At 41.6% G+C, this 26,513-nt stretch overlaps 2 protein-coding genes across 3 annotated transcripts in view; one reads left to right on the top strand and one right to left on the bottom strand.

Moving 5' to 3' along the window:
• The window catches only part of ice2 (interactor of little elongator complex ELL subunit 2), a 49,845-nt gene extending 32,618 nt beyond the window's left edge, over positions 1–17,227 (top strand). The window contains exon 15 of the mRNA XM_071405108.1: positions 16,688–17,227. Within this exon, the coding sequence (XP_071261209.1) occupies positions 16,688–16,861 (174 nt within the window). The 3' untranslated portion in view covers positions 16,862–17,227. The remainder of the gene's footprint in view (positions 1–16,687) is intronic.
• Positions 17,228–24,210: 6,983 nt separating this feature from the next.
• cfap161 (cilia and flagella associated protein 161) overlaps positions 24,211–26,513 on the bottom strand; it is a 38,494-nt gene continuing 36,191 nt past the window's right edge. For both annotated transcript variants that reach the window (XM_071405105.1, XM_071405106.1), the window contains one exon: positions 24,211–24,564. In XM_071405105.1, the coding sequence (XP_071261206.1) occupies positions 24,426–24,564 (139 nt within the window). In that variant the 3' untranslated portion in view covers positions 24,211–24,425. The remainder of the gene's footprint in view (positions 24,565–26,513) is intronic.

Raw genomic sequence — 26,513 nt, 5'->3', positions numbered from 1 at the left:
TTATTTTTTTCATTTCACTTCACCAATTTGGACTATTTTGTGTATGTCCATTAAATAAAAGTATATTACAGGTTGTAATGCTGCAAAATAGGAAACATGCCAAGGAGGATGAATATTTTTGCAAGGCACTGTATGTAATACTGTACATTTTCTTGAATTTGTTCTGGATTTGGGGACTGTGAAAAGACCCCTGGTGGCATGTCTGGTGGGGTAAGTGTGTGTGTCAGAGCTGTGTGTAAGTTGACTATGTGAACAATTTGGGATTTAACACATTAATGTTTCTTATAAAAAGAAGTGATGCAGTCAGTCTCTCATGCATAGTATTTATATCAGCCCTCTGATTACAATTAACAGTAAAACATACCGCTCTGTTCTGGGCCAGCTGCAGATTAACTAGGTCTTTCCTTGCAGCACTGGACCACCCGACTGGACCACAATCAAAAACTAGAGCCTGCAGAACTTGCTTTTTGGAGTGTGGTGTCAAAAAAGCAGGGCATTTCTTTATTATGGCTAGACCTCTCCCCATCTTTACAACCATTGAAACTATATGTTTTGACCATGACGGTTTACAATCTAAGATAAAGCCAAGTAATTTAGTCTCCTCAACTTGGTCAACAGCCACACCATTCATTACCAGATTCAGCTGAGGTCTAGAACTTAGGGAATGATTTGTACCAAATACAATGTTCTTAGTTTTAGAGATGTTCAGGACCAGTTTATTACCGGCCACCCATTCCAAAACAGACTGCAACTCTTTGTTAAGGGTTTCAGTGACTTCATTAGTTGTCCTTCTGTTTCTACAACTTGGAGTCCATCTGTGGTAAATTCAATTGATTGGACATGATTTGGAAAGGCACACACCTGTCTATATAAAGTCCCACAGTTGACAGTGCAACAACCAAGCCATGAGGTCGAAGGAGTTGTCCGTAGAGCTCTGAGACAGGATTGTGTTGAGGCACAGATCTGGGAAGGGTACCAAAAAAGCTGTTTTTTTTCTGGATCAAACGCGCCAAATAAATGGACAATTTGGATATATATGGACGGAATTAATCGAACAAAAGGACCATTTGTGATGTTTATGGGACATATTGGAGTGCCAACAAAAGAAGCTCGTCAAAGGTAAGGCATGATTTATATTTTATTTCTGCGTTTTGTGTTGCGCCTGCAGGGTTGAAATATGCTACACTCTCTTTGTTTACTGTTGTGCTATCATCAGATAATAGCATCTTATGCTTTCGCCGAAAAGCCTTTTTCGGTGAAAAAGTAGGCCCTAGTAGGCCCTAGTTTTGTTGCACCTGGACAGTTGTCAGGCCACAAAAAGGCACTCAGGAAAATTACAATTGGCTCAGAACAGGGCAGCACGGCTGGCCCTTGGATGTACAGTACACAGATAATTAATAATGTGCATGTCAATCTCTCCTGGCTCAAAGTGGAAGAGAGATTGACTTCATCACTACTTGTATTTATGAGAGGTATTGACATGTTGAATTCACTGAGCTGTCTGTCTAAACTACTGGCACACAGCTCAGACACCCATGCATACCCCACAAGACATGTCACCAGAGGTCTGTTTAAACTAGCAGCACACAGCTCAGACACCCATCCATACCCCACAAGACATGCCACCAGAGGTCTCTTCACAATCCCCAAGTCCAGAACAGACTATAGAAGGCACACAGTACTACATAGAGCCATGACTCCATGAAACTATTCCACATCAAGTACCTGATGCAATCAGTAGAATTAGATTTAAAAAACAGATAAAAATATACCTTATGTAACAGCGGGAACTGTGAAGCAGCACAAACATAGGCACAGACACACACGATAACATACACACTCTACACACACGTACACAGAGATTTAGTACTGTAGATATGTGGTGGAGTAGGGGCCTGAGGGCACATAGCGTGTTGTGACATCTGTGAATGTATTGTAACGTTTTTAAAATGGTATAACTGCCTTAATTTTGCTGGAAGAGAGGCTGTTGGCTTGAGGAGGATCCATAATAAATACAAATACCCAAGACTCAAGGCTGTAATCGCTGCCAAAGGTGCTTCAACAAAGTACTGAGTAAAGGGTCTGAATACTTATGTAAATGTAATATTCCATTATTATTTTTTTGAATACATTTGCAAATATTTCTAATAACCTGTTTTTGCTTTGTCATTATGGGGTATTGTGTGTAGATTGTGGGGGGGAACCATTTAATCCATTGTAGAATAAGGCTGTAACGTAACAAAATGTGGGAAAAGTCAAGGACTCGGAATACTTTACTTTTACTTTATATAATATATATATATATATTGTTACTAGCTTTTGAAATATTAATGGAAAAAATATATATGTTTCCTGGTTGCTAAAATTCGAATAGTTCGCCTACTTTCAATTTGTGACAGCAAGCAAGTATAGTGTAGAGAATGTTTGTTCCAAACAATGTAGGGGGTGGATCTGCATTAATATTGCATATAGATTGTGGCTTCCATCAATGTAATTGTCTGCATTTCCAATCCCCTTAATGTATATTATGAATGATTTCCTTTATTTTCCCCTAACTGTACCATCCCTCCCCTAATTGGAGTCAACTAATGGACAACAACTCTTAGGCTTCTACTTCCAGCTCATACCTACTATATACATGTTACAGACACAGTATATTTTACAATAGTTATCTTTTGTTTGTTTTTAGTCCTTCAGCTCCCCTCAACCCTCCCAGTTGTTATTTCTATTTGTCATATTTATCAACTGTGATGTTTCACGAAAGTTCTGAACCTTTCTATTCTCGTAGTTTCTACAGATTTTAAATTAAAGAAACATTTTTGCTTTGAGTGAAATTGACTGACTCGTCAGATTACCTAGCAGTACTATCTGCAGTTGGCTCCAGGTACATGTTTCAATGCTTCAGCCGTTCCTGAACCTGCGACCAAAAACCGAAAGACACAACTGAAGAACGGATGCATTTGAAATAGCGCCCATAGAACAGACCCATTCTTAGACCTGCTTTCAATGAGAATATCAGAACTAGTACTGACGCTTCTGTGAATTTGGTCGGGTCGCCCAAAAAGTTGCTTTAATAACTAGCTGTAGAAATACTCAACAGCAGGAAGGGTATAAAGGAAGGGTGGAAAGATGGAATCTGAAACATTCTATTCACCCTCAGAGTTGTCTGTTGTGCTGCTACAGGCCTTCAGGGTAACACACCCTAACCTCTAACACACTCTAACGTTTCTGTCATAACACACTCTAACCTCTAACACACTCTAACGTTTCTGTCATAACACACTCTAACGTTTCTGTCATAACACACTCTAACCTCTAACACACCCTAACGTTTCTGTCATAACACACTCTAACCTCTAACACACCCTAACGTTTCTGTCATAACACACCCTAACGTTTCTGTCATAACACACCCTAACGTTTCTGTCATAACACACTCTAACCTCTAACACACCCTAACGTTTCTGTCATAACACACCCTAACGTTTCTGTCATAACACACCCTCACGTTTCTGTCATAACACACTCTAACCTCTAACACACCCTAACGTTTCTGTCATAACACACCCTAACGTTTCTGTCATAACACACTCTAACGTTTCTGTCATAACACACTCTAACCTCTAACACACTCTAACGTTTCTGTCATAACACACCCTAACGTTTCTGTCATAACACACTCTAACGTTTCTGTCATAACACCCTCTAACACACTCTAACGTTTCTGTCATAACACACCCTAACGTTTCTGTCATAACACACCCTAACGTTTCTGTCATAACACACCCTAACCTCTAACACACCCTAACGTTTCTGTCATAACACACCCTAACGTTTCTGTCATAACACACTCTAACCTCTAACACACCCTAACGTTTCTGTCATAACACACCCTAACGTTTCTGTCATAACACACTCTAACCTCTAACACACCCTAACGTTTCTGTCATAACACACTCTAACCTCTAACACACCCTAACGTTTCTGTCATAACACACTCTAACGTTTCTGTCATAACACACCCTAACGTTTCTGTCATAACACACTCTAACGTTTCTGTCATAACACACTCTAACGTTTCTGTCATAACACACTCTAACCTCTAACACACCCTAACGTTTCTGTCATAACACACCCTAACCTCTAACACACTCTAACCTCTAACACACCCTAACCTCTAACACACCCTAACGTTTCTGTCATAACACACTCTAACCTCTAACACACCCTAACGTTTCTGTCATAACACACCCTAACGTTTCTGTCATAACACACTAACGTTTCTGTCATAACACACCCTAACCTCTAACACACCCTAACCTCTAACACACTCTAACCTCTAACACACTCTAACGTTTCTGTCATAACACACTCTAACCTCTAACACACCCTAACGTTTCTGTCATAACACACTCTAACCTCTAACACACCCTAACGTTTCTGTCATAACACACCCTAACGTTTCTGTCATAACACACTCTAACCTCTAACACACCCTAACGTTTCTGTCATAACACACTCTAACGTTTCTGTCATAACACACCCTAACCTCTAACACACCCTAATGTTTCTGTCATAACACACCCTAACCTCTAACACACCCTAATGTTTCTGTCATAACACACCCTAACGTCTAACACACCCTAACGTTTCTGTCATAACACACTCTAACGTTTCTGTCATAACACACCCTAACGTTTCTGTCATAACACACCCTAACGTTTCTGTCATAACACACCCTAACGTTTCTGTCATAACACACCCTAACGTTTCTGTCATAACACACCCTAACCTCTAACACACTCTAACCTCTAACACACCCTAACGTTTCTGTCATAACACACCCTAACGTTTCTGTCATAACACACTCTAACGTTTCTGTCATAACACACCCTAACCTCTAACACACCCTAACGTTTCTGTCATAACACACCCTAACGTTTCTGTCATAACAGACTCTAACGTTTCTGTCATAACACACCCTAACGTTTCTGTCATAACACACTCTAACCTCTAACACACCCTAACGTTTCTGTCATAACACACCCTAACGTTTCTGTCATAACACACCCTAACGTTTCTGTCATAACACACTCTAACCTCTAACACACCCTAACGTTTCTGTCATAACACACCCTAACGTTTCTGTCATAACACACTCTAACGTTTCTGTCATAACACACTCTAACCTCTAACACACCCTAACGTTTCTGTCATAACACACCCTAACGTTTCTGTCATAACACACCCTAACGTTTCTGTCATAACACACTCTAACCTCTAACACACCCTAACGTTTCTGTCATAACACACTCTAACGTTTCTGTCATAACACACCCTAACGTTTCTGTCATAACACACTCTAACGTTTCTGTCATAACACACTCTAACGTTTCTGTCATAACACACTCTAACCTCTAACACACCCTAACGTTTCTGTCATAACACACCCTAACCTCTAACACACTCTAACCTCTAACACACCCTAACCTCTAACACACCCTAACGTTTCTGTCATAACACACTCTAACCTCTAACACACCCTAACGTTTCTGTCATAACACACCCTAACGTTTCTGTCATAACACACTCTAACGTTTCTGTCATAACACACCCTAACCTCTAACACACCCTAACCTCTAACACACTCTAACCTCTAACACAATCTAACGTTTCTGTCATAACACACTCTAACCTCTAACACACCCTAACGTTTCTGTCATAACACACTCTAACCTCTAACACACTCATAACACACCCTAACGTTTCTGTCATAACACACTCTAACCTCTAACACACCCTAACGTTTCTGTCATAACACACTCTAACGTTTCTGTCATAACACACCCTAACCTCTAACACACCCTAATGTTTCTGTCATAACACACCCTAACCTCTAACACACCCTAATGTTTCTGTCATAACACACCCTAACGTTTCTGTCATAACACACTCTAACGTTTCTGTCATAACACACCCTAACCTCTAACACACCCTAACGTTTCTGTCATAACACACCCTAACGTTTCTGTCATAACACACCCTAACCTCTAACACACCCTAACGTTTCTGTCATAACACACCCTAACGTTTCTGTCATAACACACCCTAACCTCTAACACACCCTAACGTTTCTGTCATAACACACCCTAACCTCTAACACACCCTAACGTTTCTGTCATAACACACTCTAACGTTTCTGTCATAACACACCCTAACGTTTCTGTCATAACACACCCTAATAACACACCCTAACGTTTCTGTCATAACACACCCTAACGTTTCTGTCATAACACACCCTAACCTCTAACACACCCTAACGTTTCTGTCATAACACACCCTAACCTCTAACACACCCTAACGTTTCTGTCATAACACACTCTAACCTCTAACACACCCTAACGTTTCTGTCATAACACACTCTAACCTCTAACACACCCTAACGTTTCTGTCATAACACACCCTAACGTTTCTGTCATAACACACTCTAACGTTTCTGTCATAACACACCCTAACCTCTAACACACCCTAACGTTTCTGTCATAACACACTCTAACCTCTAACACACCCTAACGTTTCTGTCATAACACACTCTAACCTCTAACACACCCTAACGTTTCTGTCATAACACACCCTAACCTCTAACACACCCTAACGTTTCTGTCATAACACACTCTAACCTCTAACACACCCTAACGTTTCTGTCATAACACACCCTAACCTCTAACACACCCTAACGTTTCTGTCATAACACACTCTAACCTCTAACACACCCTAACGTTTCTGTCATAACACACCCTAACGTTTCTGTCATAACACACCCTAACGTTTCTGTCATAACACACTCTAACGTTTCTGTCATAACACACTCTAACGTTTCTGTCATAACACACCCTAACCTCTAACACACCCTAACGTTTCTGTCATAACACACCCTAACCTCTAACACACTCTAACCTCTAACACACTCTAACCTCTAACACACCCTAACGTTTCTGTCATAACACACTCTAACCTCTAACACACCCTAACGTTTCTGTCATAACACACCCTAACGTTTCTGTCATAACACACCCTAACGTTTCTGTCATAACACACTCTAACGTTTCTGTCATAACACACTCTAACGTTTCTGTCATAACACACCCTAACCTCTAACACACCCTAACGTTTCTGTCATAACACACCCTAACCTCTAACACACTCTAACCTCTAACACACTCTAACCTCTAACACACCCTAACGTTTCTGTCATAACACACTCTAACCTCTAACACACCATAACGTTTCTGTCATAACACACCCTAACGTTTCTGTCATAACACACCCTAACGTTTCTGTCATAACACACTCTAACACACCCTAACGTTTCTGTCATAACACACCCTAACGTTTCTGTCATAACACACCCTAACGTTTCTCTCATAACACACCCTAACGTTTCTGTCATAACACACTCTAACGTTTCTGTCATAACACACCCTAACCTCTAACACACCCTAACGTTTCTGTCATAACACACTCTAACCTCTAACACACCCTAACGTTTCTGTCATAACACACCCTAACGTTTCTGTCATAACACACCCTAACCTCTAACACACCCTAACGTTTCTGTCATAACACACTCTAACCTCTAACACACCCTAACGTTTCTGTCATAATACACCCTAACGTTTCTGTCATAACACACCCTAACCTCTAACACACCCTAACGTTTCTGTCATAACACACTCTAACGTTTCTGTCATAACACACTCTAACCTCTAACACACCCTAACGTTTCTGTCATAACACACTCTAACGTTTCTGTCATAACACACCCTAACGTTTCTGTCATAACACACCCTAACGTTTCTGTCATAACACAGCCTAACGTTTCAGTCATAACACACTCTAACCTCTAACACACTCTAACCTCTAACACACCCTAACGTTTCTGTCATAACACACCCTAACCTCTAACACACCCTAACGTTTCTGTCATCACACACTCTAACCTCTAACACACCCTAACGTTTCTGTCATAACACACCCTAACGTTTCTGTCATAACACACCCTAACCTCTAACACACCCTAACGTTTCTGTCATAACACACCCTAACGTTTCTGTCATAACACACCCTAACCTCTAACACACCCTAACGTTTCTGTCATAACACACTCTAACCTCTAACACACCCTAACGTTTCTGTCATAACACACTCTAACCTCTAACACACCCTAACGTTTCTGTCATAACACACCCTAACGTTTCTGTCATAACACACTCTAACGTTTCTGTCATAACACACTCTAACCTCTAACACACCCTAACGTTTCTGTCATAACACACTCTAACCTCTAACACACCCTAACGTTTCTGTCATAACACACCCTAACCTCTAACACACCCTAACGTTTCTGTCATAACACACTCTAACCTCTAACACACCCTAACGTTTCTGTCATAACACACTCTAACGTTTCTGTCATAACACACCCTAACGTTTCTGTCATAACACACTCTAACCTCTAACACACCCTAACGTTTCTGTCATAACACACCCTAACGTTTCTGTCATAACACACCCTAACGTTTCTGTCATAACACACTCTAACCTCTAACACACCCTAACGTTTCTGTCATAACACACCCTAACGTTTCTGTCATAACACACCCTAACGTTTCTGTCATAACACACTCTAACGTTTCTGTCATAACACACCCTAACCTCTAACACACCCTAACGTTTCTGTCATAACACACCCTAACCTCTAACACACTCTAACCTCTAACACACTCTAACCTCTAACACACCCTAACGTTTCTGTCATAACACACTCTAACCTCTAACACACCCTAACGTTTCTGTCATAACACACCCTAACGTTTCTGTCATAACACACCCTAACGTTTCTGTCATAACACACTCTAACGTTTCTGTCATAACACACTCTAACGTTTCTGTCATAACACACCCTAACCTCTAACACACCCTAACGTTTCTGTCATAACACACCCTAACCTCTAACACACTCTAACCTCTAACACACTCTAACCTCTAACACACCCTAACGTTTCTGTCATAACACACTCTAACCTCTAACACACCCTAACGTTTCTGTCATAACACACCCTAACGTTTCTGTCATAACACACTCTAACCTCTAACACACCCTAACGTTTCTGTCATAACACACCCTAACGTTTCTGTCATAACACACCCTAACCTCTAACACACCCTAACGTTTCTGTCATAACACACCCTAACGTTTCTGTCATAACACACTCTAACGTTTCTGTCATAACACACCCTAACCTCTAACACACTCTAACGTTTCTGTCATAACACACTCTAACCTCTAACACACCCTAACGTTTCTGTCATAACACACTCTAACGTTTCTGTCATAACACACTCTAACCTCTAACACACCCTAATGTTTCTGTCATAACACACCCTAACCTCTAACACACCCTAACGTTTCTGTCATAACACACTCTAACGATTCTGTCATAACACACCCTAACCTCTAACACACCCTAACGTTTCTGTCATAACACACCCTAACGTTTCTGTCATAACAGACTCTAACGTTTCTGTCATAACACACCCTAACCTCTAACACACCCTAACGTTTCTGTCATAACACACTCTAACGTTTCTGTCATAACACACTCTAACCTCTAACACACCCTAACCTCTAACACACTCTAACCTCTAACACACCCTAACGTTTCTGTCATAACACACCCTAACGTTTCTGTCATAACACACCCTAACCTCTAACACACCCTAACGTTTCTGTCATAACACACTCTAACGTTTCTGTCATAACACACTCTAACCTCTAACACACCCTAACGTTTCTGTCATAACACACCCTAACGTTTCTGTCATAACACACTCTAACCTCTAACACACCCTAACGTTTCTGTCATAACACACCCTAACGTTTCTGTCATAACACACCCTAACCTCTAACACACCCTAACGTTTCTGTCATAACACACTCTAACGTTTCTGTCATAACACACTCTAACCTCTAACACACCCTAACGTTTCTGTCATAACACACTCTAACGTTTCTGTCATAACACACCCTAACCTCTAACACACTCTAACGTTTCTGTCATAACACACCCTAACCTCTAACACACCCTAACGTTTCTGTCATAACACACTCTAACGTTTCTGTCATAACACACCCTAACGTTTCTGTCATAACACACCCTAACCTCTAACACACCCTAACGTTTCTGTCATAACACACCCTAACGTTTCTGTCATAACACACTCTAACCTCTAACCTCTAACACACCCTAACGTTTCTGTCATAACACACTCTAACCTCTAACACACCCTAACGTTTCTGTCATAACACACTCTAACGTTTCTGTCATAACACACCCTAACCTCTAACACACCCTAACGTTTCTGTCATAACACACCCTAACGTTTCTGTCATAACACACCCTAACCTCTAACACACCCTAACGTTTCTGTCATAACACACCCTAACCTCTAACACACCCTAACATTTCTGTCATAACACACCCTAACCTCTAACACACCCTAACGTTTCTGTCATAACACACCCTAACGTTTCTGTCATAACACACCCTAACCTCTAACACACTCTAACCTCTAACACACTCTAACCTCTAACACACCCTAACGTTTCTGTCATAACACACTCTAACCTCTAACACACCCTAACGTTTCTGTCATAACACACCCTAACCTCTAACACACCCTAACGTTTCTGTCATAACACACCCTAACGTTTCTGTCATAACACACCCTAACGTTTCTGTCATAACACACTCTAACGTTTCTGTCATAACACACCCTAACCTCTAACACACCCTAACGTTTCTGTCATAACACACCCTAACCTCTAACACACTCTAACCTCTAACACACTCTAACCTCTAACACACCCTAACGTTTCTGTCATAACACACTCTAACCTCTAACACACCCTAACGTTTCTGTCATAACACACCCTAACGTTTCTGTCATAACACACCCTAACGTTTCTGTCATAACACACTCTAACGTTTCTGTCATAACACACTCTAACGTTTCTGTCATAACACACCCTAACCTCTAACACACCCTAACGTTTCTGTCATAACACACCCTAACCTCTAACACACTCTAACCTCTAACACACTCTAACCTCTAACACACCCTAACGTTTCTGTCATAACACACTCTAACCTCTAACACACCCTAACGTTTCTGTCATAACACACCCTAACGTTTCTGTCATAACACACTCTAACCTCTAACACACCCTAACGTTTCTGTCATAACACACCCTAACGTTTCTGTCATAACACACCCTAACCTCTAACACACCCTAACGTTTCTGTCATAACACACCCTAACGTTTCTGTCATAACACACTCTAACGTTTCTGTCATAACACACCCTAACCTCTAACACACTCTAACGTTTCTGTCATAACACACTCTAACCTCTAACACACCCTAACGTTTCTGTCATAACACACTCTAACGTTTCTGTCATAACACACTCTAACCTCTAACACACCCTAACGTTTCTGTCATAACACACCCTAACGTTTCTGTCATAACACACTCTAACACACCCTAACGTTTCTGTCATAACACACCCTAACGTTTCTGTCATAACACACCCTAACGTTTCTCTCATAACACACCCTAACGTTTCTGTCATAACACACTCTAACGTTTCTGTCATAACACACCCTAACCTCTAACACACCCTAACGTTTCTGTCATAACACACTCTAACCTCTAACACACCCTAACGTTTCTGTCATAACACACCCTAACGTTTCTGTCATAACACACCCTAACCTCTAACACACCCTAACGTTTCTGTCATAACACACTCTAACCTCTAACACACCCTAACGTTTCTGTCATAATACACCCTAACGTTTCTGTCATAACACACCCTAACCTCTAACACACCCTAACGTTTCTGTCATAACACACTCTAACGTTTCTGTCATAACACACTCTAACCTCTAACACACCCTAACGTTTCTGTCATAACACACTCTAACGTTTCTGTCATAACACACCCTAACGTTTCTGTCATAACACACCCTAACGTTTCTGTCATAACACAGCCTAACGTTTCAGTCATAACACACTCTAACCTCTAACACACTCTAACCTCTAACACACCCTAACGTTTCTGTCATAACACACCCTAACCTCTAACACACCCTAACGTTTCTGTCATCACACACTCTAACCTCTAACACACCCTAACGTTTCTGTCATAACACACCCTAACGTTTCTGTCATAACACACCCTAACCTCTAACACACCCTAACGTTTCTGTCATAACACACCCTAACGTTTCTGTCATAACACACCCTAACCTCTAACACACCCTAACGTTTCTGTCATAACACACTCTAACCTCTAACACACCCTAACGTTTCTGTCATAACACACTCTAACCTCTAACACACCCTAACGTTTCTGTCATAACACACCCTAACGTTTCTGTCATAACACACTCTAACGTTTCTGTCATAACACACTCTAACCTCTAACACACCCTAACGTTTCTGTCATAACACACTCTAACCTCTAACACACCCTAACGTTTCTGTCATAACACACCCTAACCTCTAACACACCCTAACGTTTCTGTCATAACACACTCTAACCTCTAACACACCCTAACGTTTCTGTCATAACACACTCTAACGTTTCTGTCATAACACACCCTAACGTTTCTGTCATAACACACCCTAACGTTTCTGTCATAACACAGCCTAACGTTTCAGTCATAACACACTCTAACCTCTAACACACTCTAACCTCTAACACACCCTAACGTTTCTGTCATAACACACCCTAACCTCTAACACACCCTAACGTTTCTGTCATCACACACTCTAACCTCTAACACACCCTAACGTTTCTGTCATAACACACCCTAACGTTTCTGTCATAACACACCCTAACCTCTAACACACCCTAACGTTTCTGTCATAACACACCCTAACGTTTCTGTCATAACACACCCTAACCTCTAACACACCCTAACGTTTCTGTCATAACACACTCTAACCTCTAACACACCCTAACGTTTCTGTCATAACACACTCTAACCTCTAACACACCCTAACGTTTCTGTCATAACACACCCTAACGTTTCTGTCATAACACACTCTAACGTTTCTGTCATAACACACTCTAACCTCTAACACACCCTAACGTTTCTGTCATAACACACTCTAACCTCTAACACACCCTAACGTTTCTGTCATAACACACCCTAACCTCTAACACACCCTAACGTTTCTGTCATAACACACTCTAACCTCTAACACACCCTAACGTTTCTGTCATAACACACTCTAACGTTTCTGTCATAACACACCCTAACGTTTCTGTCATAACACACTCTAACCTCTAACACACCCTAACGTTTCTGTCATAACACACCCTAACGTTTCTGTCATAACACACCCTAACGTTTCTGTCATAACACACTCTAACCTCTAACACACCCTAACGTTTCTGTCATAACACACCCTAACGTTTCTGTCATAACACACCCTAACGTTTCTGTCATAACACACTCTAACGTTTCTGTCATAACACACCCTAACCTCTAACACACCCTAACGTTTCTGTCATAACACACCCTAACCTCTAACACACTCTAACCTCTAACACACTCTAACCTCTAACACACCCTAACGTTTCTGTCATAACACACTCTAACCTCTAACACACCCTAACGTTTCTGTCATAACACACCCTAACGTTTCTGTCATAACACACCCTAACGTTTCTGTCATAACACACTCTAACGTTTCTGTCATAACACACTCTAACGTTTCTGTCATAACACACCCTAACCTCTAACACACCCTAACGTTTCTGTCATAACACACCCTAACCTCTAACACACTCTAACCTCTAACACACTCTAACCTCTAACACACCCTAACGTTTCTGTCATAACACACTCTAACCTCTAACACACCCTAACGTTTCTGTCATAACACACCCTAACGTTTCTGTCATTACACACTCTAACCTCTAACACACCCTAACGTTTCTGTCATAACACACCCTAACGTTTCTGTCATAACACACCCTAACCTCTAACACACCCTAACGTTTCTGTCATAACACACCCTAACGTTTCTGTCATAACACACTCTAACGTTTCTGTCATAACACACCCTAACCTCTAACACACTCTAACGTTTCTGTCATAACACACTCTAACCTCTAACACACCCTAACGTTTCTGTCATAACACACTCTAACGTTTCTGTCATAACACACTCTAACCTCTAACACACCCTAATGTTTCTGTCATAACACACCCTAACCTCTAACACACCCTAACGTTTCTGTCATAACACACTCTAACGATTCTGTCATAACACACCCTAACCTCTAACACACCCTAACGTTTCTGTCATAACACACCCTAACGTTTCTGTCATAACAGACTCTAACGTTTCTGTCATAACACACCCTAACCTCTAACACACCCTAACGTTTCTGTCATAACACACTCTAACGTTTCTGTCATAACACACTCTAACCTCTAACACACCCTAACCTCTAACACACTCTAACCTCTAACACACCCTAACGTTTCTGTCATAACACACCCTAACGTTTCTGTCATAACACACCCTAACCTCTAACACACCCTAACGTTTCTGTCATAACACACTCTAACGTTTCTGTCATAACACACTCTAACCTCTAACACACCCTAACGTTTCTGTCATAACACACCCTAACGTTTCTGTCATAACACACTCTAACCTCTAACACACCCTAACGTTTCTGTCATAACACACCCTAACGTTTCTGTCATAACACACCCTAACCTCTAACACACCCTAACGTTTCTGTCATAACACACTCTAACGTTTCTGTCATAACACACTCTAACCTCTAACACACCCTAACGTTTCTGTCATAACACACTCTAACGTTTCTGTCATAACACACCCTAACCTCTAACACACTCTAACGTTTCTGTCATAACACACCCTAACCTCTAACACACCCTAACGTTTCTGTCATAACACACTCTAACGTTTCTGTCATAACACACCCTAACGTTTCTGTCATAACACACCCTAACCTCTAACACACCCTAACGTTTCTGTCATAACACACCCTAACGTTTCTGTCATAACACACTCTAACCTCTAACCTCTAACACACCCTAACGTTTCTGTCATAACACACTCTAACCTCTAACACACCCTAACGTTTCTGTCATAACACACTCTAACGTTTCTGTCATAACACACCCTAACCTCTAACACACCCTAACGTTTCTGTCATAACACACCCTAACGTTTCTGTCATAACACACCCTAACCTCTAACACACCCTAACGTTTCTGTCATAACACACCCTAACCTCTAACACACCCTAACATTTCTGTCATAACACACCCTAACCTCTAACACACCCTAACGTTTCTGTCATAACACACCCTAACGTTTCTGTCATAACACACCCTAACCTCTAACACACTCTAACCTCTAACACACTCTAACCTCTAACACACCCTAACGTTTCTGTCATAACACACTCTAACCTCTAACACACCCTAACGTTTCTGTCATAACACACCCTAACCTCTAACACACCCTAACGTTTCTGTCATAACACACCCTAACCTCTAACACACCCTAACGTTTCAGTCATAACACACCCTAACCTCTAACACACCCTAACGTTTCTGTCATAACACACCCTAACCTCTAACACACCCTAACGTTTCTGTCATAACACACCCTAACGTTTCTGTCATAACACACCCTAACCTCTAACACACTCTAACCTCTAACACACTCTAACCTCTAACACACCCTAACGTTTCTGTCATAACACACTCTAACCTCTAACACACCCTAACGTTTCTGTCATAACACACCCTAACCTCTAACACACCCTAACGTTTCTGTCATAACACACCCTAACGTTTCTGTCATAACACACCCTAACCTCTAACACACTCTAACCTCTAACACACTCTAACGTTTCTGTCATAACACACCCTAACCTCTAACACACCCTAACGTTTCTGTCATAACACACTCTAACGTTTCTGTCATAACACACCCTAACATTTCTGTCATAACACACCCTAACCTCTAACACACCCTAACATTTCTGTCATAACACACTCTAACCTCTAACACACTCTAACCTCTAACACACTCTAACGTTTCTGTCATAACACACTCTAACCTCTAACACACCCTAACGTTTCTGTCATAACACACTCTAACCTCTAACACACTCTAACCTCTAACACACTCTAACGTTTCTGTCATAACACACTCTAACCTCTAACACACTCTAACGTTTCTGTCATAACACACCCTAACATTTCTGTCATAACACACCCTAACCTCTAACACACCCTAACATTTCTGTCATAACACACTCTAACCTCTAACACACTCTAACCTCTAACACACTCTAACGTTTCTGTCATAACACACTCTAACCTCTAACACACTCTAACGTTTCTGTCATAACACACTCTAACGTTTCTGTCATAACACACCCTAACGTTTCTGTCATAACACACTCTAACGTTTCTGTCATAACACACCCCTCTCATACAACAAACTGGCTAGTCTTCCCCATAGCAGTTACTCTCTCCTCTCTCCTGTCCTCCCAGGCAAGGAAGGGCGGGGCTGGAGAACCAGGGAAGCCGGGACCAAGTAAGGGGAAGGCAGGGCCAGCTAACCCCGCCTCCAGCCGGGGAGCCAAGAAGAAGAAGAAGAATAAAGGGAAGAGAACACAGAGGCGAGACAAGTGGATGAAGAGGCAGATCCAACGCTCTATCCAGTAGAACAGCCCTTAGGACCACCTACAGAACCATCTATAAATCAAATGTTATTGGTCACATACACATGTTTAGCAGATGTTATTGCGGGTGTAGTGAAATGCTTGTGCTTCTAGCTCCAACAGTGCAGTAATATTTAACAAGTGTTAGATGTTACTTGTTAGATATGCATGTATAGAACCATTATAGCATGGCGCTAGCAATGCCAGGGTTGTGGGTTCGATTCTCATGAGGGACCAGTATGAAAATGTATGCTCTGGATGAAAGCGTCTGCTAAATTACTAAAATGTTGAGTGGGTTGGTGTATTTTTTGCTCATTATATTTTGTACTTTTTTAATAATTTAGATTAAAGAGTTTAATTGTCACATGTACAGGGTTGCAGGTGTTATTAGAGTACAGTGAAATTCTTGAGCTCCTATATATTTATACACACACACACACACATTAACTGTCAAAATAATATATATATGTACATTAAATGTCAAAATAATAATTATATATATATATATATATATACACACACATTAATTGTGGCAATGAGTAAGAACATTTAAAAACCTACAATGTTATGAAGGAACTTGAGGCGAGACGCCCCCCTTTGTAGTGAAAATACAGAAAGATAAACTATTGAATATTACATTTTGTCATGCTTTGGAGAAGCTCAATAACATATGACTTTAAACCTATTTTGATCGAATAAGAGCTTAAACGGTGTACCTTTTCCTTGGGAAAAGTCAAGAAGGGTGGCTAGTCCTTGGGCCGGGGCTGGTCTGACTCAGAGGTGGAGGCTAGTCCTTGGGCCAGGGCTGGTCTGACTCAAAGGTGGAGACTAGTCCTTGGGCCGGGGCTGGTCTGACTCAGAGGTGGAGGCTAGTCCTTGGGCCAGGGCTGGTCTGACTCAAAGGTGGAGACTAGTCCTTGGGCCGGGGCTGGTCTGACTCAGAGGTGGAGACTAGTGGCAGAGTTTTATTATAGGCCCTAGACTTTACATTTAGAAACATCCCTGTGGTATTTAAGCACTACAACCCTTCCAGTACACAAAGCCAAGACTAGTCTACAGCACCACAGCTCAGCTCGCTTCAGTACAGTCAGGTAAGGTGCCAATTCCTTTACATGTCATTACAATAGATTTACCTACATAAGGGATGCGAGTGGCATTTCCCATATGGTTGATGAGAATCTCCATATTGCAAATGTTTGGTCCCTTACTAGATGTCCGCGGGTGTTATTAAAATAGGCCTACGGCCTCAGATCGTCCCCCAGGGTCCGATCTTCCGGGAAGTCATCAAATAAAGTACCTTGGGCATTTGGTTTCGGCGTTGTAAAATGTTCAATAAAAATAAAATAAAATCCGCTGTACTGGAAAATTCCAACAGATGGCGACTGGCTGCTTATTGCAAATGGACATGGCCGTTTCTCGTAAATGGAAAAGACTTCGAAGACGAAACTCGGTGAGCACAGGTTTGGCCAAATGTGCTTTTAGCCCAGAAGTAAGATGGTGTTGAGGCCACAACTCTCTTTGAGTTAATGGCCATTTTCTGGCATTAAAACCTTTTCTCAATAGGGGGTGCTGTTTACACTTTGGAGATTTTTCATTCCCAGATTAAACTGCCTCGTACTCAATTCTTGCTCGTACAATATGCATATTATTATTACTATTGGATAGAAAACACTCTCTAGTTTCTAAAACCGTTTGAATTATTTCTCTGAGTGAAACAGAACTCCTTCTGCAGCTCACTTCCTGTCAAGAAGTGAGATTTCTGAAATTGAGGTCTCTGTTCCAGGGTCGGTTTATAAATTCCCTTATAAGCTATGGGGCTACATGCACTGCATACGCCTTCCCCTAGATGTCAGTAAGCGGTGAGACTTTGAATGGAGCGGATAGCACCATCTGGGGGAGTATAACACCTCTTGGAACGGAAGTACCGACCTTTTCGACGAGGCGCCTGACGCAGGAGGGAAACCGGCATGGCGTCTTCAAAAGCTTTCGGTTTAGCAGTTCTTTATCTCCGGCTCTGATTTAATTAGTTTTTTTGTCTTAAAAACTTCATAAGGTAGTTAATTTAAACCGACTTATAGCAGTTTATTGCGATTTTCTGGAGTTTCTTTGTCAGGCATTATCGCGAGTTGGGCACCTCTCCGGTACATCGCTGGCGTTAGCAGCTAATTCTACAGGAGTAGAGGACATCTTTCAACCAAAAGACGATTGTTCTGGACAAAGGACCACTTGCCCAAGATTCTGATGGAAGCTCATCAAAAGGTAAGAGCTATTTATGATGTTAATTCGTATTTCTGTGGAAGAATGTAAAATTATTAGTCCGCCATTAATTTCGGCATGGTCTCGCTGTAACGCACGCTGTATGTCGAGTAACGTTAATTTTAAAAATCTAACACAGCGGTTGCATTAAGAACTAATGCATCTTTCATTTGCTATCCAACCTGTATTTTTTAGTCAAGTTTACGATTAGTTATCGATTAGATTAGGTGCCTCTCCAAGATGGCGCCGGCCAGATTGCCTGAAATGTTGCTACTAATCACATTGTATAACCACGATTTGTGCCACTAAATATGCACATTTTCGAACAAATCCTATATGCATTGTGTAATATGATGTTACAGGACTGTCATCTGATGAAGTATATGAAGGTTAGTCAAAAATTATATATCTTTTGCTGGTTTGTTAGGATCGCTAACCTTTGCTGCTGGTAAACGGCTTGTGTTTCTGGCTATTGTGGTAAGCTAATATAATGCTATATTGTGTTTTCGCTGTAAAACACTTAAAAAATCTGAAATATTGGCTGGATTCACAAGATGTTGGTCTTTCATTTGCTGTACGCTGTGTATTTTTCAGAAAAGTTTTATGATGAGTATTTAGGTATTTGACGTTGGTCTCTGTAATTATTCTGGCTGCTTCGGCACTATTTCAGATTGCAGCTGCAATGTAGAACTGTGATTTATACCTGAAATATGCACATTTTTCTAACAAAACATATGCTATACAATAAATATGTTATCAGACTGTCATCTGATGAAGTTGTTTCTTGGTTAGTGGCTATTTATATCTTTATTTGGTCGAAATTGTGATAGCTACCTATGCAGGAAAAAAATGGTGGGAAAAAAAAGTTGTGTCTTTTGCTATCGTGGTTAGCTAATAGAAATACATATTGTGTCTTCCCTGTAAAACATTTAAAAAATCTGAAATGGTGGCTTTATTCACAAGACCTGTATCTTTCATCTGGTGTCTTGGACTTGTGATTTAATGATATTTAGATGCTACAAGTTACTTGTGACGCTATGCTAGCTATGCTACTCAGTGGGGGGGGGGGGGGGGGTGCTACCGGATCAGGGTTGGTGACTCGTGAGAAGTTAAATTAATGTGTAGGTGTTACCTGTTGTAGGATGGAAGGGAATCAGACAGCAGGAAGGTACAGAGCTGCTGCAGTGTCCCAGGTACAGAGCTGCTGCAGTGTCCCAGGCAGAGAACTGCTGCAGTGTCCCAGGTACAGAGCTGGTGCAGTGTCCCAGGCAGAGAACTGCTGCAGTGTCCCAGGTACAGAGCTGCTGCAGTGTCCCAGGCAGAGAACTGCTGCAGTGTCCCAGGTACAGAGCTGCTGCAGTGTCCCAGGCAGATAGCTGCTGCAGTGCGTCTCCTAATGGCTGGCGGTGTGCTATCAGGTAAATTAGGGTTAACACTGCTCCTATCTGTCATTACATCTAAGGCTAATCATTCACCTGCTTCTGGTCACCTTTGGAACGCATTACACTGTACTAAGCCAGTAACCCTTTACACTGTAGTAACCCTTTACACTGTACTAACCCAGTAACCCTTTACACTGTACTAGCCCAGTAACCAGTACACTGTACTAGCTCGGTAACCAGTACACTGTACTAGCCCAGTAACCCTTTACACTGTACTAACCCAGTAACCCTTTACACTGTACTAACCCAGTAACCCTTTACACTGTACTAACCCAGTAACCCTTTACACTGTACTAGCCCAGTAACCAGTACACTGTACTAGCTCGGTAACCAGTACACTGTACTAGCCCAGTAACCCTTTACACTGTACTAACCCAGTAACCAGTACACTGTACTAACCCAGTAACCCTTTACACTGTACTAACACACTAACCAGTACACTGTACTAACCCAGTAACCCTTTACACTGTACTAACCCAGTAACCCTTTACACTGTACTAACCCAGTAACCAGTAACCCTTTACACTGTAATAACCCTGTAACCAGTACACTGTACTAGCCCAGTAACCAGTACACTGTACTAACCCAGTAACCCTTTACACTGTACTAACACAGTAACCAGTACACTGTACTAACCCAGTAACCCTTTACACTGTACTAACCCAGTAACCAGTACAGTGTACTAACCCAGTAACCAGTACACTGTACTAACCCAGTAACCCTTTACACTGTACTAACACAGTAACCAGTACACTGTACTAACCCAGTAACCAGTACACTGTAATAACCCACTAACCAGTACACTGTACTAGCCCAGTAACCCTTTACACTGTACTAACCCAGTAACCCTTTACACTGTACTAACCCAGTAACCAGTACACTGTACTAGCCCAGTAACCCTTTACACTGTACTAACCCAGTAACCAGTACACTGTACTAACCCAGTAACCAGTACATTGTACTAACCCAGTAACCAGTACACTGTACTAACCCAGTAACCCTTTACACTGTACTAACCCAGTAACCAGTACACTGTACTAACCCAGTAACTCTTTACACTGTACTAACCCAGTAACCAGTACACTGTACTAGCCCAGTAACCCTTTACACTGTACTAACCCAGTAACCAGTACACTGTACTAACCCAGTAACCAGTACATAGTACTAACCCAGTAACCAGTACACTGTACTAACCCAGTAACCAGTACACTGTACTAACCCAGTAACTCTTTACACTGTACTAACCCAGTAACCAGTACACTGTACTAGCCCAGTAACCCTTTACACTGTACTAACCCATTAACCAGTACACTGTACTAACCCAGTAACCAGTACACTGTACTAACCCAGTAACCCGTTACACTGTACTAACCCAGTAACCAGTACAGTGTACTAACCCAGTAACCAGTACACTGTACTAACCCAGTAACCCTTTACACTGTACTAACCCAGTAACCAGTACACTGTACTAACCCAGTAACCAGTACACTGTAATAACCCACTAACCAGTACACTGTACTAGCCCAGTAACCCTTTACACTGTACTAACCCAGTAACCCTTTACACTGTACTAACCCAGTAACCAGTACACTGTACTAGCCCAGTAACCCTTTACACTGTACTAACCCAGTAACCAGTACACTGTACTAACCCAGTAACCAGTACATTGTACTAACCCAGTAACCAGTACACTGTACTAACCCAGTAACCCTTTACACTGTACTAACCCAGTAACCAGTACACTGTACTAACCCAGTAACTCTTTACACTGTACTAACCCAGTAACCAGTACACTGTACTAGCCCAGTAACCCTTTACACTGTACTAACCCAGTAACCAGTACACTGTACTAACCCAGTAACCAGTACATAGTACTAACCCAGTAACCAGTACACTGTACTAACCCAGTAACCAGTACACTGTACTAACCCAGTAACTCTTTACACTGTACTAACCCAGTAACCAGTACACTGTACTAGCCCAGTAACCCTTTACACTGTACTAACCCATTAACCAGTACACTGTACTAACCCAGTAACCAGTACACTGTACTAACCCAGTAACCCGTTACACTGTACTAACCCAGTAACCAGTACACTGTACTAGCCCAGTAACCCTTTACACTGTACTAACCCAGTAACCAGTACACTGTACTAACCCAGTAACCCTTTACTCTGTACTAACCCAGTAACCAGTACAGTGTACTAACCCAGTAACCAGTACACTGTACTAACCCAGTAACCCTTTACACTGTACTAACCCAGTAACCAGTACACTGTACTAACCCAGTAACCAGTACACTGTAATAACCCACTAACCAGTACACTGTACTAGCCCAGTAACCCTTTACACTGTACTAACCCAGTAACCCTTTACACTGTACTAACCCAGTAACCAGTACACTGTACTAGCCCAGTAACCCTTTACACTGTACTAACCCAGTAACCCTTTACACTGTACTAACCCAGTAACCCTTTACACTGTACTAGCCCAGTAACCCTTTACACTGTACTAACCCAGTAACCAGTACACTGTACTAACCCAGTAACCAGTACACTGTACTAACCCAGTAACCAGTACACTGTACTAACCCAGTAAGCAGTACACTGTACTAACCCAGTAACCAGTACACTGTACTAACCCAGTAACCCTTTACACTGTACTAGCCCAGTAACCAGTACACTGTACTAACCCAGTAACCAGTACACTGTACTAGCCCAGTAACCAGTACACTGTACTAGCCCAGTAACCAGTACACTGTACTAACCCAGTAACCAGTACACTGTACTAGCCCAGTAACCAGTACACTGTACTAGCCCTGTAACCAGTACACTGTACTAACCCAGTAACCAGTACATGGTACTAGCCCAGTAACCAGTACACTGTACTAACCCAGTAACCCTTTACACTGTACTAGCCCAGTAACCCTTTACACTGTACTAACCCAGTAACCAGTACACTGTACTAGCCCAGTAACCAGTACACTGTACTAACCCAGTAACCAGTACACTGTACTAACCCAGTAACCCTTTACACTGTACTAGCCCAGTAACCAGTACACTGTACTAGCCCAGTAACCAGTACACTGTACTAGCCCAGTAACCAGTACACTGTACTAACCCAGTAACCCTTTACACTGTACTATCCCAGTAACCAGTACACTGTACTAGCCCAGTAACCAGTACACTGTACTAACCCAGTAACCCTTTACACTGTACTAGCCCAGTAATCAGTACACTGTACTAACCCAGTAACCAGTACACTGTACTAACCCAGTAACCCTTTACACTGTACTAACCCAGTAACCAGTACACTGTACTAGCCCAGTAACCCTTTACACTGTACTAGCCCAGTAACCAGTACACTGTACTAGCCCAGTAACCAGTACACTGTACTAACCCAGTAACCAGTACACTGTACTAACCCAGTAACCCTTTACACTGTACTAACCCAGTAACCAGTACACTGTACTAGCCCAGTAACCCTTTACACTGTACTAGCCCAGTAACCAGTACAGTGTACTAACCCAGTAACCCTTTACACTGTACTAACCCAGTAACCAGTACACTGTACTATGATGATTGTGGTGGTGATGCTGATGATGATGGTGGTGACGGCCCCACTTTATTGTGAGAGCAGTAATAAAAACGAGATAATCAGAATCAAACCTTTATTGAGACTTTGCCACTTAATGTCATATTCCCTGTTGTGTGTGTCTATGGGTGGTCCAGTAGAGTAAGCCCGGCCCCTAACCCTAACCCTAACCCTGTTGTGTGTGTTAAATGCCATTGTGTGTCTATGGGTGGTCCAGTAGAGTAAGCCCGGCCCCTAACCCTAACCCTGTTGTGTGTGTTAAATGCCATTGTGTGTCTATGGGTGGTCCAGTAGAGTAAGCCCGGGCCCTGCAGGGTCAGCGGTCAGCAGCAGCCAATGGTTGATGTCTCGCTCGGCCTTATGGGAGTCCAGGAAGGTGTGGGCTGTCACCTCATATTCTTTACCATACGGAGTCCTGCAGGAATATACAGTATTACTACTACACTATTACAATACTACTACTACTACAATAGTACTAATACTACACTATGACCATTGTCACCTCATATTCTTTACCATGTATAGTTCTGTTAGAGACAATTATACACAATATTACTACTATACTACTAGCACTGCTGTCACCTCATATTCTTTACCATGCAGAGTTCTGTTAGAGACAATTATACACAATATTACTACTATACTACTAGCACTACTGCTACTGCTGTCACCTCATATTCTTTACCATGCAGAGTTCTGTTAGAGACAATTATACACAATATTACTACTATACTACTAGCACTGCTGTCACCTCATATTCTTTACCATGCAGAGTTCTGTTAGAGACAATTATACACAATATTACTACTATACTACTAGCACTGCTGTCACCTAATATTCTTTACCATGTATAGTTCTGTTAGAGACAATTATACACGATATTACTACTATACTACTAGCACTGCTGTCACCTCATATTCTTTACCATGCAGAGTTCTGTTAGAGACAATTATACACAATATTACGACTATACTACTAGCACTACTGCTACTGCTGTCACCTCATATTCTTTACCATGTATAGTTCTGTTAGACACAATAATACACAATATTACTACTATACTACTACAACCCTGGCCATGCAGTGAGAGACCACAGAGTGAACAAAGGATTTCACGTGGCCGAACTCCTAAATCCCCAAAATGGGAAAATGAAACTATATGTCCACTTGTAAGAATGTGGGAAGGGTCCGTGGACACTCATGTTGAGTGTGTTTCATTTGGTGGTCTCAGAGAGGACAGGAAACACACATAACTATATCTCTGAATGTGTACATTTCTCAATTATGGTTTTTGCATCTAATTCTTGTATAATTTGAATGAGTAAAGATGAAACTATTTGTGAAATGATGTAATGTGATGTTAAACCTTTAATGTGAGAGAATTGTATTCCCTTTAAAGTTTAACTAAGTCATTGGCACACCCCCGTGACCACAGACATGATCAGGTGTCATGGAACCGCCCTCTTCTACTGTTATGAATAAAAGCCCCTCCTAAGAAAATTATCTTCAGACTAAGCAAACCCACAGCGGGAGCTGTGATTGCGAATAGTTAAGATCACGCATACCTCGGTGTAAGCTGAGGAAGCACAGGTTTGTGTACCAAGACTAAGCAAACCAACAGCGTGAGCTGTGATTGCATTGGTTGTTGAATTCCTAACCATACCACGTGGATCATTGGCTACACGGCTGGACATGGTTCAACTCTGAGACTATCGATCCCTTCAGAATAAGAGCAAATCTTAAATACTAATTACTAGTCTGTAGCTAGAAATGATGTAAACCTGGGATGCGAATACCGACAACCGCCGAAACATCTACTCTATGAGATCATTTCTGAATGGTTCTCTGAAGTATCCATTCTAACCACGAAATACTTTGATCTTCAGGGAAACAGAAAGAGAGAGAGAGACTCAGATGAACTCTCCAGCAGACAGACCGGATTCCAACAGAGAAGACAACACCATAAATATGTAAATATTTAATTATTCTCGAATGAGCGGCCGTTCACATGCGAAGGATTAGCATTTCAATGTATATAATTATAGACTGTTTAATGAATCCGTTTTGTCTTTCCCGCTCTTTCTCAGTCCCACCCCCTTCCCTTTGTCCACCAAGCCGTCATATCAGTTTCGCCCACTAGAGATTCTTCCCTATCATTTTTAGTAACCAATATCTACTGTTTGTGCATTTCTGTGATTATTTAGTTAGTAAATAAATGATTAAGCCAACTGGTGTATGGATGATTTATAGTAAAGGCTGGGTTCATGCAGATAACCAACAATTTACGACGTTCAGATGAGATTGACGTGAGGTAAAGAATAATTCATTAATAGAAGACTAATTGATCAGATATTAAAATATCTG

The sequence above is a fragment of the Salvelinus alpinus genome, chromosome 6 (genome assembly GCF_045679555.1).
Source record: "Salvelinus alpinus chromosome 6, SLU_Salpinus.1, whole genome shotgun sequence".
In the NCBI taxonomy this organism is placed as follows: Eukaryota; Metazoa; Chordata; class Actinopteri; order Salmoniformes; family Salmonidae; genus Salvelinus; species Salvelinus alpinus.
This window is presented reverse-complemented; position numbering and strand designations above follow the sequence as displayed.